The 17,714-nt window shown below is 43.3% G+C and overlaps 1 protein-coding gene across 10 annotated transcripts in view; it reads left to right on the forward strand.

The window, feature by feature from the left end:
* Positions 1–17,714, forward strand: part of PDZD2 (PDZ domain containing 2) — a 343,515-nt gene that overhangs the window by 258,081 nt on the left and 67,720 nt on the right. For 8 of the 10 annotated variants that reach the window (XR_013445502.1, XM_078066608.1, XM_078066602.1 and 5 more), the window contains 3 exons: positions 3,409–3,551; positions 6,478–6,610; positions 12,924–13,079. Coding sequence is in view for 9 of the 10 variants with exons in the window: in XM_078066608.1 (XP_077922734.1) it covers positions 3,409–3,551; positions 6,478–6,610; positions 12,924–13,079 (432 nt within the window). In the remaining variant the exon portion in view is untranslated. The remainder of the gene's footprint in view (positions 1–3,408; positions 3,552–6,477; positions 6,611–12,923; positions 13,080–17,714) is intronic. The other 2 variants (XM_078066609.1, XM_078066604.1) reach the window with 2 other exon arrangements.

Consider the following 17,714-nt stretch of genomic DNA (forward strand, 5'->3'; position numbering starts at 1 on the left):
TTGGAGGCTATTGTGATAACTCAAGCTAGAGATGCTGGTGGTCTTGACAGTGGTGGTGGCAGGGAGGAGCAGAAGTAGGTGGATGTGGGTGTGTTTTGCAAGTAGAATCTACAGATCTTGCTTATGGTTTGGATATAGGAAATAGAAGGAGGAATCAAAGATAACTTGTGAGCTTTTAGTTTGCATATCCTCTTTAGCTTGAGTAGATGATGGTGCTCTTCCCATGGAGGTGAGAAAGCCAGGAGTGAGAGGGAGGCAGAGTCCTGTTTTAACCATACTGAAGTGTGTATTAGATACCCAAGTGGAATTGTAAGGAGGCAGTTGGAAATATACTTAATATTATTATATTTAAGTTGGCCTGTTGATTTTCTGCCAGTGACAGCTTTAGCCTCATAAACTTCAGACGCTGATTTTATTTGTAACTGAACACTGCTTTTAGCTGTGGGCAGCTAGGTTTAATACTGACAGTTGGACAATTGAGACTGATAACATCTGCCTCTTTCGTCCTGTTTGTGCCTTCCTTTGTGTACCTCTGAACTCCTCATTAGATGATCAAGAAATTCCAGAGCTGGGAAACTTGCAAAGACTTCTTTGAACTCCCCCCTTATAGTTCCTACTTTCAATTATGGAGGAAAACACTCATGTTATTGGATAAAAGTGAAAAAGAAGATCTGCTTCTTGACTAGCATAGTTGGGGGCTGTATTACAGATTGGTCATCCCTGCCCTCTGAAGCTGTTTTTATTAGATATGTGTTTTATTTTGCATTTAACTATTTGTGTGTGTATTGGGCAAGGGTATAAAGGGGGCATGTGAGTGCTCTTAATGAAAATTGTCTTTAGCTCTTTTGTCAAGAGTATATACATTAGGTCATTATTCTTTCTCCATGATCATAGTTTTGCATGTTTCTTGCCACAAGTTCTATTTCTAAAAGCATTTAAAAATGAGAAAGGACTGTATATCTAGTATTGTCATACCCTCTATGAACCGTACGTAACATGTTCTGTTTAACAAAAAGATGGTAGGATGGGGGGAAATGATGATGCAGCTAGTAATGGGATGAATAGGTTTCTACTAATTTGGGCTAAAGCCAAATGGATTTTCTTAGTTCTGGACTCTAATAATGGTCCCTGTTGCTTTGGGGAAAGGATTTCACAGCTCTTCTGTACTGGGAGAGGGAGGAGCACTGTCCCATACCGTCAAGACCCTAGTAGCCACGGCATATCTTCCATGGAAAAAACAAGTCAAGCCACCATTATGCTCAAGTTTCTCAGCTACTTTGTTAGGCCCAGAGGGGCAGCCATAGGGTAGGCCCACAGGAGCAAGCCAGGGAAACAGCTAATCAGCACATCCCTGAATTTGTTCCCTTTGGGGCTATCCACTAGGCCATAGGGCCTCATGTGTCGAAAGTTGCCATCTTGTCAGTAGCAGTGACTCTCAAGGATGGCTTTTAGGAAATAGTGGAGCTGTGAGAGACTTTGAAGGCCAGGAGGTTATTTCTGAATGGAGAAGAGATAAAGGTGTTCCAGAGGTCAGAGGCAACAAACCAAAAACCATGGAGTCCAAAGTGAAATGATTGGATGATATAGGGATTGTTGACAAGTTCATGAACTACTGTGGTAAGCCAGTGACTTCTGAAGTTACATTTGGCCAGACAGGCATCGTTTGTCTGTGGTCAGCAGATGAAGGAGACCGTTGGCACCACTGCATGTTGCCAGAGCAATGGAGCCCCGCTGAGCAGTGCTGACTAGAGAAAGTATAGGATCCAACAGGTCTCTGTCTGTTAATAATTTCCCCAGACATTCTTACTGCTGCACATCAGTGACTGTTTAACATCTGGTTTTTTTACTATTGCATAAAGTTTCGTTTTAGTTTCTGACAGTATGTATTTCAGATTTTCTGAATACTTCACATTCTTTCTCTTTTGCAAACAGCTTAAATGGGAAGGTTGCCTATTTCTAAGAGGAGGATGGCTTTGTCCATATTGGACCTTAATGGTTCCATTAGACCTTCATGATGGATGAGGAAAGGACATGGCTTTTGTTTTATATGTTAAGGAATGCATACCCATAGACCTAGAGATAAAAAGAACTTACAGGAGCGAGCCTAACGTAAGACCCCCAAAGTAAATCACCTTGGAAGGTTTTGCTTTCATTTCTCTGAACACCCAAGTATCTGAAGGAACTCAAACATTTTGCATCAGGCATAAAATAGGGAGTCAAATGGAGAATTAACCAAAGAAGAAAAGCTACCATTAGTCCAGAGGACTTAGAGACATGATTAGTTTTTTTAAAGAATAGATTTTTATAAGGGTTGAAGCATGTTTTAATGTATTTAAAGAGTCTACAGACCAATGTCTATAGAAGCCAATAACAAATTCATCAATTAATTTCCTGTTTTGGTTTCTCCCACCGGAGATCTCATTTTTATGTTCTTAGGAAGTTTGAGATTCAATTCAACATGATAGGGTTTTTTTTAATGATGTATAGTTGACACACAATGTTACATCTGTTTCAGGTGTACAACATAGTGATTGGACAACTACACATTATGCTATGCTCACCATGACTGTAGCTGCCATTTGTCCCCATGCAGCACTGTTACAGTACCACTGGGTATATTACAATATGATGGTTCTACCATATACATGTGCATATATAAATAATATAAGGTTACCAGTCAACATTTATTATGTCTCTACTAGGTGCCAGAAGCACTGCTGCTTCCGTAAATATCTCATTTAATCCTAATGACAAATCTGAAAGTATTAATAATTATCCCCACTTTAGAGGCAAGGAAACTCAGGGTTTTAGGCATAAGGACTTTCATAAGTACTAAGTGTCAGAACTGGGCTCAAATTAGTTGAAGTCTCCTGGCACCAAGACCTATCTTTGCCTTCCTTTCGTCTTCCTTTATTAATTAGTAGCTGTGTGTAAATAAATGGAACCCAGACACAGCCAGTGTTTGTACACACAGTGGTATCCAGGTTTCAGGCAGAAGAAGTTTTACTTAACAGAATCCTGGTCAGGAAATTGGATAATCACTCTTGCTGTCCAATATTATAGCCACTCGCCACAGGTAGCTATTTAATTTAATTAAAACTAAATGAAATAAAACATTTATCATCTCAGTTGCCACTACCCACAGTTCAAGCACTCAACAGCCACCTGTGGCTAGTGGCTCCATGTTGGATTGTACAAATATAGAACATTTCCATCATCATAGAACGGTCTATTAGACAGGCAGCTAGAGAGTCTGATCCAGCACACAGAGCTTTTTCTTTCTGTGGTCATCTACAATACCTGTTGACAACTGATGACTATTTGGCTTGACCTAACAGCTCCACTCTCCTGGGTCAATGCCATGTGTCTGTCCATATACTTCATAGTGTGCTCACTTTTTCTTCCAAGGAGGAAGTTGGCCGGATATGGAAGATGGAGCTGCTTAAAGAATCGGATGGGCTGGGAATTCAGGTTAGTGGAGGCCGAGGATCAAAGCGCTCACCTCACGCTATCGTTGTCACTCAAGTGAAGGAAGGAGGTGCCGCTCACAGGTGACTAGATAACTCTCCCTTCTTCTCTGCCTCCTTATCCTCTCCCTTCCCTTCCTCCGGGTGTAGGACTCTTCCATTTGGTCAAAGCCCTGGTAATTGCAGTTCATAAAGATGATGCTGGAGCATGGAAGAAAATCAGACATGAGCAGTTCCAATTACACACACCTCTGGGCGCAGGAAGTGGCTAATTGCTGGAGATAGTACAGGCTCCTCCGAATCAGAAGAGATCGGATTTCTTTCTAGTCTGTTTTGAGTTTCAAGTGATTGTTACTTATCCTAACTTTTAGGATACTGGTAACATGTGGTTACCTATTGAGACTATGCTATGCAACAGAACGCCACATTCCTGACATCTTAACCCCCATAAGATTGTGGCTAATGACTTAGGAAAGCAATTGATTTTAAATGCAACCACAGTTCATGTGCTGTGTCAGTTCTGTCAGGTTTCAACACACACTTACATACGTGTGTCATGTAAATGCCAAGGGGAAAAAAGGAAATGGGAATTTTTCTCCTTGTGACCTGAACAATTCATACTTCAAAACTTGTTTTTTAATCTGAACTATTGTCTTAAGTAGGAAGAAGGACAGTGCTTAGGCAGAGCATGTACAAAGAAATCCATTTGGAGTTACAAGGATGTAACTATACCAAAATAGACAGCATGCTTTTGCTTTGCTAGCTGATTGCTTCCGTGTATATAGGGCGTCTACTATTGACAAGGCACGCTGGGGTGTGTACACGTGTTATGTGCCCACACGTGTACGGTAGGTGTATAAAGGTAGAGTTTCACGGATGAGGGAGGTAAATCTAGTTGGGAATTTGGTGTTCAGTCCAGGTACCCGGTTATAAGGGGGATAGGCAAACCAGAGTGGTGTGGCCTGCCCTAGACCGAGAGGGCTTTGAAAACTCTATCTCATGAAGTGGAGTTGAAGGAGTCGGAGGTAAAGATTGGAAGACTAAGGAGAGGACAAGGGTAGAAACTATCATGTGTCATGTCCCAGTTCTAGTCTCATGACTCAGAGTAAGATGCTAACAACTAGAGATAAGAGTAACTGCACTTGTCAGTTATCTGGGCAGCAGTCATTATGGAAGGATTAAGACCTTAGTTTTTATCCAGAAGAGCATCACTAAATTTCCCACATGAGGTATGCTTTGGGGAACTCCCATCAGATAGCCATTTCCCCATTAATCCTAGGTCTTAGGTTCTAGCATGTCTTTGGAAAGTTGGCAATTAGGAAATTCCTGTGCCCAGAGATAAACTTATATAGAACTGTTCTTGTCTGTTTTCTACCTGAGCTGTTTCTAGTAGGTTTCACCATTTTCTCTTCCCCCTTAGCCTGGAGTTGTGTGCATGTCTCTCTCTGCTTCTGGAGTATATAATTCACATGTGGGGCATTCTAGTTAATAACAGGAGATGAGACAAATGGAATTGAAGAGGGAAATAAGAAAAGGGATGGGGGTAGGGATGGTCTTGAATAAATTCAAGGACATTGGTCAGAACTTAGTGTTCTTTTTTACTCCTGAATCCCTCTCTTTCTCGATGGCCCACCCACACACCTCCTTGAGGTTCTCTGTGGGCTTCCTATTCCCCTTCTCTTTCCAGTCCAAGCAACTAGAAGGGTTCTTAGCATTTCTCTGATTTAGGGATTTTTGAAGGACAGAAATCAGAGGCTGTCACAAGTCTCTGGTACCTCCTGTCTTCTGTGAAAGCCTAAATTCATGGAGAAGATTATGATGCATGCCCTAGACAACTGAGAGAAAAACCAGTGAGGGAGGGAAGGATGGAGAGAAGCTGGTTGATTTGCTGAAAGAAGGCAAGGTGGGAAGAGTCGACATATTGGAGAGAAAGTTGGGTAAATCTAGGAATGTTGGGGACAGGCACAGTCTGTCCTTGGGTATTGATGAAAAGTCTTCAGAGGGGATGGTGGAACCCTAGGCTTAGGGACCATCCCCCTCACCAGATTTCCTATCCCATATTTAGCAATAGCGATGAAAAACCTCTGGCTCCTTTGGGATAATGGAAGACCAGACCACTGGAGGTTCAAGTGGAACCCACAGGACTGTTGATCCGTCATGATTGAAGGCACCTGCACAATGCTCTGGCACAGTGTGCCACCCCAGCCCTTGACCCACCCTAGGGCACGCAGCCCCAGCCCAGTGGGAAGGAAGCTCTAAGTCAGCTGTAATTTACTTTAGAGGAAATAAAGAAACAGAATACATTTGTAGACCAGGTCTGATACCTGCAATAGCAGTAAACTGGTCAGACTGTTTGATTTTTGTATTCCATCCTCCTGATGAAGCGTGGCTGTAGGATGGAAATGGTGCTGAGAGACTTTATCCTCAAGGTCCTGTAACTCTGCATGTGTGTTGGGAGTGGGGAGGGGCCACATGCACATGCAGTGAAGTGTCCCAGGTGCTACAGAGGAAATATGGCCAGGGCCTTGTCACCTGGAAAGAGAGAGGACAGCAGGTTAGAGAAGGCTTTCTGTTGAGCTTGTGATACCTTTGTTTGGGGTGCTTAGCTCAGTGACTCAGCTGACAACTCAGTTGTGAGGACAGGATGGCATTAGGATTAAAAACAGAATGACTCGACTTTCCAAAAACCTTGGGGTCTCAGTTCCTCTATCACTCTCTCCCCCTGGGTGGGAAGCGTTTCATTAAGGTTGATGCAGGATATGGTGGTGAATTAAGAACTTGCTTGCTACCAGGTGACCATGTGAAATCATGGAGCTTCCCTAAGTGGGCATCAGGACCCACCCAGACCAAAGGAAAAATCCCAACCCAAACTGTCGCTGGCCATCTCTACTTTTTCCTTAGCCTGATTTTAACCGTCCCTCTTGCGACCTTCCCCAGCTCCAGGAAAATGTCCCTTCTCAAGCCCAGAATATCTTGACAAGGGATTTTTTTCCCATCTCCATTTCCTCAGGGATGGCAGGCTGTCCTTAGGAGATGAGCTGCTGGTAATCAATGGTCACTTATTGGTGGGGCTCTCCCATGAGGAAGCTGTGGCCATTCTCCGCTCCGCCACTGGAATGGTTCAGCTGGTGGTAGCCAGCAAGGTAGGTAGTTTTTGTTTTTTGTTTTTAATATTTTTAATGATGGTGGTGAATTTGGATTTGAGCCCTCCCTGTGCCACATACATACATACACACTTGCATGTTTACTGGGGCCATTTAAATAGCCGTGATTCTACAGGGCAAGCCCACGAGGGTGGCCTTTATCTGAAATATTTAGTTGATGGAAAAGCAGTAATAGGACTAAGGAAGGGGGAGGAATGGTAGGGTGGACAGAAGGACAAGGTAGAGAGAGTAGCACCTCTCCCAGGGAGAAACCGAAGAGGAGACATGGGTGTCCACTGGAAGGCAGGGAGGAAGGAGAGGTGTGGAGCTGCCCCTCTCCCAGGTCCCGAAGGAAGAAAGGTTCAGGGTTAGCCACGGGCAGGCGACAGGCCCTGGTTCTGACTCGTGGCCTCACAGAGTGTTGGCACTGCAGGAAGCCCTATGAATCCTGTTTGTGCAGCCACCCTTTCCCCCTTTCTCCTCAGTTTTCCGGATGAGACAGTGAGGCCGAACTCCTGTGGCTGGCTTGCATCTCACAGAGGCCTAGATGCTGTCTGCAGCACCAGGACCCTGGCTTTGATGCACAGCATGTCTGTCCCCTCCCTCTGGCTGTCCCCTCTTTGTCACAAGGGCTCAGGCTGGTGTGTCTTGTGCCCCCATCCCTGGAGTGTGTTAAAACAGTGCCGATGTCCTGGGCCCCCAGCATCCACTTTGTCCCCTGGTGTCACCAGCCTTAGCGCCCTGGATAAAGGCTGCAGGCCTCCACAGCAGTGTGACCAGAAAGAGGACCCGAGCCCTCTTGCTTCTGCTCCCTGCTCCCATCTGCTGTTGATAAGACAGGAAAACGCCCACAGGACTTGGCAGCTAGTGCAGGGGAGCCACTGGGCTTCATTTCACTCATGGAAGCAGTGATGGGAAGCCACCCCAGCCCTCAACCCTTCGCAGCAATACACTCTTGCCAGTAGGGCTAATTCTGTCCTCATTATTCCTATTATTTTTTTGAACCTAACATCCATTCTGTATTTTCCCTCTTAGATTACAAGGTGTATTGCCTATATTTGTAGTATTTAATAATTAGAATATTTTGAACTATCTGGAAAATCTGTTTTCCTCCTTTTACACCTCTCACCCCAATCCCTTAACCCAGACTCTCAGGCTTCCAACAAGAACGCAGAGCCTTGGCACAGACTTGGGAGGAAGGGTTGGCATTGAGGCCCCGGAGGCAGGGGTTGAGACAGTCTCCAATCACAGGCTCCCTCCTCCCCTCCCAGAGATACCATAGGGCACCCTGGTGTCTCCTCACTAGGGACAGGAAGGAGAGCAGAGCAGGGATGTTCCCTCTCAGTCTGTTGAATTCCACAAGAGGGAAATGCTGCAAGGGAAGGACAAGCAAGTTCCCTTTCAGCCAAAGGTGATGGGGTTTGAAAAGCACCATCGGGTCTTAAACACTCACACACATGAGTGCTGTGTTTGCACAGCCCACCTCCCCACAGTCTGTGGCTCAAGAATGTGGGGGTTCCTGCACAAGCATACCATGGGGCCACCAAACCTTTATTTCTATGCTGACTTCTTTCTTCTGCTAGTTCAGGAAATGGGGAAGAGAAAACATTTCCTAGGTCAAGCTGTTATCCACAAACACATGGACACAAAGAAATCATAAAATAAAAACAAGAAAGGTCTGTCCATTCATCACTTGCTTACACCATACATAAAAATAAATTCAAAAATGGTTGAAAAACCTTAATGTAAGACAGGAAACCATCAAAATCCTAGAGGAGAACAGAGGCAGCAACCTCTTTTACCTCAGCCATAGCAACTTCTTTCTAGACACGACACCACAGGCAAGGAAAACAAAAGCAAAATGAACTATTGGAATTTCATCGAGATAAAACTCTTCTGTACAGCAAAGGAAACAATCAACAAAACTAAAAGGTAGCCTACAGAATTGGAGAAGATATTTGCAAATGACATATCTGATAAAGGTTTAGTGTCCAAAATCTACAAAGAACTTCTCAAATTCAACACCCAAAAAAAAGAAACAACCCAGTTAAGAAATGGGCAGAAGACATGAATAGACACTTTTCCAAAGAAGACATCCAGATAGCTAACAGACACATGAAAAGATGCTCAACATCACTCATCATCGGGGAAATACAAGTCAAAACCACAATGAGATACCACCTCACACCTGTCAGGATGGCTAAAATTAACAACACAGGAAACAACAGATGTTGGCAAGGATGCAGAGAAAGGGGAACTTTTCTTATACTCTTGGTGGGAACACAAACTGGTGTAGCCACACTGGAGAAAAATATGGAGGCTCCTCAAAATGTTAAAAATAGAACTAACCTACAATCCAGCAATTGCCCTACTAGGTATTGACCCAAAGGATACAAAAGTACAGATTCGAAGGGTTATATGCACCCCAATGTTTATAGCAGCATTTTCAACAATAGCTAAACCAAGGAGAGAGCCCAAATGTCCATCAACTGATGAATAGATAAAGAAAATGTGGTGTGTGTATACACACACACACACACACACACACACACACACACACACACGGAAGTATTACTCAGCCATCAAAAAGAATGAAATCTTGCCATTTGCAACGACATGGATAGAGCTAGAATGTATTATGCTAGGTGAAAAAGTCAGTCAGAGGAAGACAAATACCATATGATCTCATTCATATGTGGCATTTAAGAAAGAAAATAGATGAACATATGGGAAAGAGGAAAAGAAAAAAAGGAGAGAGGAAACAAGCCATAAAATACTCAACAGTAGAGAACAAACTGAGGGTTGACTGAGGGAGGTGGGTGGGGGATGGGTTAGATGGGTGATGGACATTAAGGAGGGCACTTGTTGTGATGAGCACTGGGTTTTTGTGTTAGTGATGAATCACTGCATTCCACTCCAGAAACCAATATTGCACTGTAATATTATACTCCTTAAATTTAAATAATAAAAAGTCCACTTATGGATAAGCATAATTAAGGAGCATACAAGGGGGTTTTGAAAGCTGGTTTCCTGGATGATGCCTGATCTGTGGTCTCACTCACTGACTCAAAGAAAGGACGCTAACATGTATCAGGTACACAGTGGGTGCCAGGCGCTTTTTCCCTATGATCTCATTTAATTCTTGAAATCCCATGAGAGAGGGATTTGGCAAGGAAATCGTGTCTAGAAAGAAGTTGCTATGGCAAGGTGTCGTGTCTAGAAAGAAGTTGCTATGGCTGAGGTAAAAGAGGTTGCTGCCTGTGTTCTCCTCTAGGATTTTGATGGTTTCCTGTCTTACATCTTTTTATTCAAAAGATGACGTTAAAATCTAAGTGGTTAGTTAATTTACCCAGAGGTCACACAAGCAGTGGGGGGCAGAAACAGGTTTCATCGTGGGTCCATAAGACTTCAGTTTCATGCTTCTTCCTGTACACCAAGGTGCCCCTTAGTCAAATAAGATATAAAGGACACGGAGCCAATGGCATTAAAGAAAGGTAGTGTGTTCCTGCCAGAGGCTTTGACTTTAGGGACACTCACTGGGTCTTTGTAGGGCGTCTGGAGCCCTGGAATGGGTGTTCCAGCTCTCAATCTATTGCTCTTGGCCATCTGTACTGAAGGGCCTAAAGATGACCCAGCCCGCGGAGGAGTGATACCTCTCATTTCCTCCCATAGACTCCGTTTACAACTAGGCAATACGTTGCTATAGCAGCTGCCCACTGTTTGTTCCTAAACTTAATCTCCACCCTCCAAGATACTCATCCACCTTGGAGAGAAAAAGTCCGTCTTTCCACACCTGTTGGCATCTGTGCCTCTTCGTTATCCAACAAGAGCAAGCAATCCAGAGTCTTTGTTTTGTCTTTACATTCGAAGAGAAGGAGGGGGAGAAAAAAGAGCTTTTGATTTGCTGAATAAAAAAAATAATAAAAATGTAAATTATTGCTGTAGAAAATAGTCACTTTGTCACCAAACTTTAGGGCATTGTTTTGAAAATATAACCGTTACTTTCTTCGGGACAGGCTGTCTCATGTGCTCCATACAAATATGTTGTTTGCTTATACACACAAGCTTAGAAAGTTTTTGTCAAATGAATGAAATCAGAATATCCCAGCGTGTTTTGATAGTCCAGGAAGCACATGCATATCAATACAGATTTCTCTCTCTCTCGAGCACTCTCAGTTTTTATTAACAAGTAATATGCATTTATTGTGTCTAATGTAGAAAAGCTAGAAGAAAAGGAAGATAACATTTTCATAACACCGCCGATAGTTCTATCCATTACCTGGTCTGTCCTTCCAGGTGTATTTTTTTAATGGACTCAAACGCAAGGGGACAGAGTGCCCCTGGAGGCAGAGTCCCCTGAACATCAGAGCCAGCACAGCCCTTTAAAAGCTGTGTGTCTTAAAAAAAAAAAAAAATAAATAAATAAATAAATAAAAGCTGTGTGTCTTTTTTTTTTTTTTTTTTAAAGCTGTGTGTCTTGAACAAGTTGTTGAATTTTTTTAAACCTCCGTTTCCTCACCTGGACGGTGAGAATCTGTAACTACTTCGCGGAATGTCCGGAAGATTAAATGAACTTTAAAGAGCCCAAACACTGCAGCTGGTTGCAAGAAGCACTTGGAGAAATGTTTGCCTTTATGGTTATCACATATTACTACATCCAGTTTATTGTTACGGCCATTATTAAAATGATAATACTGTTTCTCACCTGCTTTTTCGCTAAGTAGCATGCAGTAAGAATCTTTCCGCATCAGAAAGTGCATTTCTGTAGCATCATTGTTGATGACCATGGAGTCTTCTATCCTGTGGCTGTTGTACCATTTACTCACCAGTTGGGACATTCATCTCTTTTAAAAACTCTTTTCCATTAATGGTCTAACAGAGTTGACCTCCCAGAAGAGAGCTAAACTCACTTTTTGCTTCATAGCTTTTGCCTTCCCTGAGGTAAGGTCTAACTGTATAGTGTTCACAATTACTGACCTGACATGAATGAGCTGCGGGTGTCTCCACGGTGCAACACACGTCAAACTAGCAACAAACATCACTGTCACCAGGCACCCACTCAAGAATAGTCTGTAACGCCCCTTGTTTAAGATGGGTGTCTTCTCTTGTTCTCCTTTCGGTCAAGCCCTGAGGAATATGGTGATCAAAGCTTTCCACGGGCTTCCTTCCTTGTAGAAATGGCTGGTGTGGGAGAAGGGAGGACACATTTCTCTCTTTTCTGGCATCAGATCAGCCGCAGCCCTGGTCCCTGGCCTCCTGGGCTGTGGTGCCTCCCCGGAGAATTCTCAGTGGCTACGTGGGCCACCTCTGCATGTGGGATTGTCACGTGGCCTCGGTGACCTTGCCTGCCTGCCGCTGACCCCTGTGCGTAGGAAGGAAGGGCTATGGTGGAGCCCTCTTTATAGTCTAATCTTAATGGAGTCTGATTCCATGTATTTTGTTGACCTTTAAAAATTATTCAAGGGCTGCTTTCTTTGAAGAGACCTTATCAGTCTCCACTTTGGCGTCATGATTCAATCAACAGCCTAATCTCTTTCTAATGAACATATGCTAGTGAGATGAGCCATGAGGGGGAGGAACACATGGATATTAGAGCTCTGTCCTGGGCCTGGAGACACGTCGGAGAGTAGAAATGGCATTCAGTTTGAGGAATGCTCAGATAAGCAGGAGAGATGGTATAGTCAGACGTACATGCGAGGTGATGAAAGAAAGAGTAAAGGACATTCGAGAAGAAGGGAAAGGCAAACGGGATGCCTCCTGAGATGATCCAGGAGGGCTTGCAGGAGAGGGTGCTCAGGCTGAGCTGGGAAGTTGAGCTCACTGGGCAGAGGGAGCTGCTGGTAGAAAAGGGAGCAGGACAGGGGAGAGCCTGGCGTGTTGGAAGGTCAGTATGGCCGGAATGGAAGGTGTGGGTTGGAGGGGAGAATGGAGGGAGGTGGTTTGGAGCGCTGGCAGAGACCACAGCTCTAAGATGTTGGCCTGCCTATGAGGGCACTTAAACTACCCTGAACGCAAGACAGGAGAGAGTATCAAAAGATCTAAAGTTCAGGGAATTTGGATTGCCTGTAGAAATATCTAAGAAACACAGATTTTTCAGGAAAAAAAAATTGATTTGGGTTTAAATTGGGTCTACAGCCCTGACATGTGATGTAACCTCGCCATCCTGGAAATGTGGAACATACATTCCCATCTGGTCTTTGGGTTCAAAGCACTTGACTAGTCCCAGCTGACTCTGCTGGGTTTTCCTTGACCTTGACCCAGAACTGCTTGGTGCTGTAGGGTAACTCATGACTCTTTAATTGTGTCCCCATAGGAAAACTCTGCCGAGGACCTCCTGAGATTAACATCTAAGAGTTTGCCTGATCTGACCAGTTCAGTAGAGGACGTGTCCTCTTGGACCGACAACGAAGACCAGGAGCCAGACGGGGAAGAAGACGAAGGACCCAGCTCGTCTTCTGTCCGGGGAACAGTAAGTGCACCTCTGTTTCCCCAGCTGCTCCACTGGAACAGTGTTTCCCCGAAGATGTTGATGGCAGGATCAGAGATGATAGCTTAAGACAGTAGGATAGAGACCGAATGGAAGCGGACCACAGGGCGTTTTTTTAATTTTTATTTTTATTTATTTTATTTTTTTATTTTTTTTTTTTTTTGGTCAGGATCTTCCAAACAAATCTGTGAGGGTAGTGATTTTCATTTAAGAAAAAACATTGAAACTGGAAATGAGACGAGAGAGCAACGGTGTAGTAAGTTCAGTGTGTATATCAAGTTCTAGGACACTTAGTAATTCATATATACACAAGGATTTTATTGCTATTTTTTGATGTAGTGTTTGAAAACGATTGGTTGTGAATTTAAACTTAGATGGAGAGATTCTGGTCGAGAATGGAATGTTACAATAACATAAAGCCCATTCAGGCACAGTGGTGTGGATATGTCTTTCGGTTTTAAGGAAACCAGGACTCTCGCCGGGCTCGTGGCTGTTTTCACACCCTCGTGGTCAGCTCTCACGTGCTGCCTGGCATGCGGAGTCAGGAGGGCTTTTGGTTAACTGGGGTTGCAGTGTGGCTCCTTGTTTCCTCTTTGGATCCCAGATCTGACAGATGTGGCATTTTTAGTGTCAACTCTTGTTAGCGCTTCTTCCCCATCCAACCAGCCATGGGGAGGGTGCCCCCCTTCTGCCATTGGAGCCCCTAACTCTTTCCCACCAGCACTAAACCCAGGCAGCATGGGTAAGCATTGGAAAATTCGTTGTGGTTATAATTAGGCCTCAGAAGACCAAAAAATGCATGTTTTATTACATTTACGCAATATGCTATTTTAGTTTAAGGAAGAAAAAGTTGCTTTTCTCCTTTCTTTTCGATCACTGGAGATTCAGGGCTACTGAGTATGGTTGTGTGGGTGTGGATTGCACAGTGTGCTACCTTGAAGGAAGCACCGTTTGCATGATAAAAATCATAGGCTTTTATATTTATTAGGACAATTTTCTGAAAGATGGCAGTAAAGAGTTTTGCTCTAACAAATTCAATAAATTAGGGCAATTTTCCAGTCAAGGAAGGAAAGCATCTTAAAGAAGAGATGCCTTTTTGTAATTTGCCTGCAGGCATTGTATAGGCCCATTGTTGATTTGGAAACATTTTTCCAGCTGCTTTTCCTTCAAAGGAGAACTTTCTCGGAATACTAACCTGTGAAGCAAATAAACCAGAGCTGAATGAATGAGGTTAAGGTGAACAGGTTAAAAACAACTGTGTAATTATTTCCATCTCTTTGTATTTTGATACCATTCGGTGGCTGCCCTTATTTTTATGTTTAGTAAAGGCAGAGACAAAGCTAATTTTCATGGCCTACACTGCTTCTCTGATTCCTGCTTACTTCTCGAACCTTACTTTTCACTGAGTTCATCATTACTCCTAAGCAATCACCACACCACCCTTCCTGTAGTCCCTCAAGATGACTGCATCTTTTTCTGCCACAGGACCTTTGCAAATGCTATTCTCTCTCTCTCTCTCTCTCTCTCTCTGGAATCCTCTTCCTGAATAAGATAACTCCTATTCATCTTTGGGATGCCATAGTGTTACTGCCTCAGAGAAACTTTTCCTGATTACACCCACGTATATTAAATCTCTTAGACCTCATAGCATGACTCTGTGGCTCTCCTGTGAACCGCTTGTCACATTTGAATTTGTGATTATTTGATTAAGATCTGTTTCCCCCGTCCAACTCTACACTCCATGAGGTAATGTGATGACTGGATTGGGTTCCCAATGAATCCCTAGAGTTTAGCCACTACATCTGATGCTGAGTTATAAATAACAAAATGAATTTTAAAACAAACAACAGAATAAGCATTCATTGAATGCTAATGAAAATGACACCCAAATCTAACTGGATTTATCCACCATAAAAATTATGGTTACTCCAAGGCCCACAGCTGACCACAGCATGGCAGCCTCAGAGGGCCTTTGGATTACTATCCACATTCTAGCCCCCTTAGCCTACAGGGGTGGTCCTTGAATAAGCCTTGAACAGGCCTGTGTATCTAGTGTCTCCTCCCTGCCACCTCTTTGCAGATGACTTATCCGATAAAGGGTTAGTGTCCAGAATATTTAATGAACTTACACAACTCAACACCAAAACCACAAATAATCTAATTTTAAAATGGGCAGAAGACATGAACTGACATTTCTCCAAAGAAGACATCCAGGTGGCCAACAGATACATGAAAAGATGCTCAACATCACTCATCATCAGGGAAATACAAATCAAAACCACAATGAGGTATCACCTCATACCTGTCAGAATGGCTGAAATCAACAACACAAGAAACAACAAGTGTTGGTGAGGATGTGGGGAAAAAGGAACCCTCATGCACTGTTAGAGGGAATGCAAACTAGTGCAGCCACTCTGGAAAACAGTATAGCTGTTCCTCAGGTTAAAAATAGAGCTACCATATAATCCATAATCCCACTACTGGGTATTTACCCAAAGAATACAAAAACGCTAATTTGAAAAAATATATGCACCGTTATGTTTGTTACAGCATTATTTACAATAGCCAAATAATGAAACCAGCCTGAGTGTCATCTGCAAATATCTTCTCCCACTCAGTAGGCTTTCAGTTTTGCTGGTTGTTTCCTTTGCTGTGCAGAAGCTTTTTATTTTGATGAAGTCCCAATAGTTCATTTTTGCTTTTGTTTCCCTTGCCTCAGGAGACATGTCTAGAAAAATGTTGCTATGACTGATGTCAGAGAAATTACTGTCTATGTTCTCTTTCAGATTTTTATGGTTTCAGGTCTCACATTTAAGTCTTTGACCACAAATTTTGTGTGTGTGTGTGTTTAAGGTGTAAGAAAGTGGTCCAGTTTCATCCTTTTGCATGTTGCTGTCCAGTTTTCCAACACCATTTGTTGAAGAGACTGTCTTTTCCCCATTGCCTATCCTGGCCTCCTTTGTCATTGATTAATTGACCATATAGTCGTGGGTTTGGTTCTGGATTTTCCATCCTGTTCCATTGATCTATGTGTCTGTTTTTGTACCAGCACCATACTATTTTGATCACTACAGCTTTGTAGTATATCTTGAAATCTGGGATTGTGATGCCTCCAGCTTTGTTCTTCTTTTTCAAGATTGCTTTGGCTATTCAGAGTCTTTCATGGCTCCATGCAAGTTTTAGGATTATTTGTTCAAGTTCTGTGAAAAATGCTGTCGGTATTTTGATAGGGATTGCATTAAATCAGTAGATAAACACACATTTTTTTTTTTAAGATTTATTTGTGAGGGGGCGCCTGGGTGGCTCAGTCGTTAAGCGTCTGCCTTCGGCTCAGGTCATGATCCCGGGGTCCTGGGATCGAGCCCCACATCGGGCTCACTGCTCTGCGGGGACCCTGCTTCTCCCTCTCCCACTCCCCCTGCTTGTGTTCCCTCTCTCGCTGTGTCTCTCTCTGTCAAATAAATAAATAAAATCTTTAAAAAAAAAAAAAAGATTTATTTGTGAGAGAAAGAGCGTGTGTGTACGGGGATGGGGGGATGGGGAGGGGCAGAGGGGGAGAGGGAGTCTTAAGTGGACCACACTGAGTATGGAGCCCAACACAGGGTTCGATCCCACAACCCTGAAATCACAACCTGAGCCGAAACCAAGAGTCGGACACTTAACCAACTGCACCACCCGGGCGCCCCAGCACATGTGTATTTTTAATTGATCTTATATTTACTTTTGAAACTTGGAATGATTTCAGTGATATAATCATGAACATTTCCCCCATGTCATTAAAGGGGCTCCTGAAGCATGATTTATAATTGCTAGTATTCCATAACATAGAAGTGCCATAGCTTATTTCACCAGGTTTTTACCAGAAATTCCATTTTCATCAATCACATGTAGATCTGATTTTTTCAAAGTTATAAAGAATGCTGTACAGAATACCTTCATTCATGTACCTCTGGGCACATTTTTTAATTTTATTTCCTTAAATAGCTTGAAGCAGAATTGCTTAGTCAAAGGTTTTCCCCAGAGAGGTTATTTATTACTAATTTAGAGATCTAGCAGTGGCCAGTTCCCATCACCACCAATAACATTATCTTAAAAAAAAAAAAGTTTACCAATTAATCATATTGTTTTATATGTTTATTGTAGTTTTGCCAAATGCATGTCAATGCCTTATATGATAACATAATTTATTTGGGAAACTCAGCACTAATTCTCTACAAGTGCACGTCTCAGTGCAGTGTGGTAGGGGATCTCCGTCATGTCACCCCAGGCTTTCAAAGAGAAATCCCAAATCCATTATCCACGCAAAACCCAAGCTGATCCTGCTTTGACAGTTCCCCCTTCTCTGGGCCTCGACACCACCTCACCCACTTCGCCTTCTGCTCTGCCTTCCTCGCAAAGCCCTCCCGAAGGGGGGAACACCTGGGTTTCTCCCTGGCTCCCCAGTAATGCCTCAACACCAATCATGTGTCACCATCCTCTTGAGCTCTGGTTTCAACCAGGAGAACAGAGCCCGAGACAGAGCCCTGCAGGACCAGCAAGTAGGCAGCTGACACGAAGCATTTTCTGGATTTCACAGTGTGCCCAGGGTCTGCCTTGCTCTGCCTTATAAAGGTACTG

The sequence above is a fragment of the Halichoerus grypus genome, chromosome 2 (assembly GCF_964656455.1).
Source record: "Halichoerus grypus chromosome 2, mHalGry1.hap1.1, whole genome shotgun sequence".
NCBI classification, from domain to species: domain Eukaryota; kingdom Metazoa; phylum Chordata; class Mammalia; order Carnivora; family Phocidae; genus Halichoerus; species Halichoerus grypus.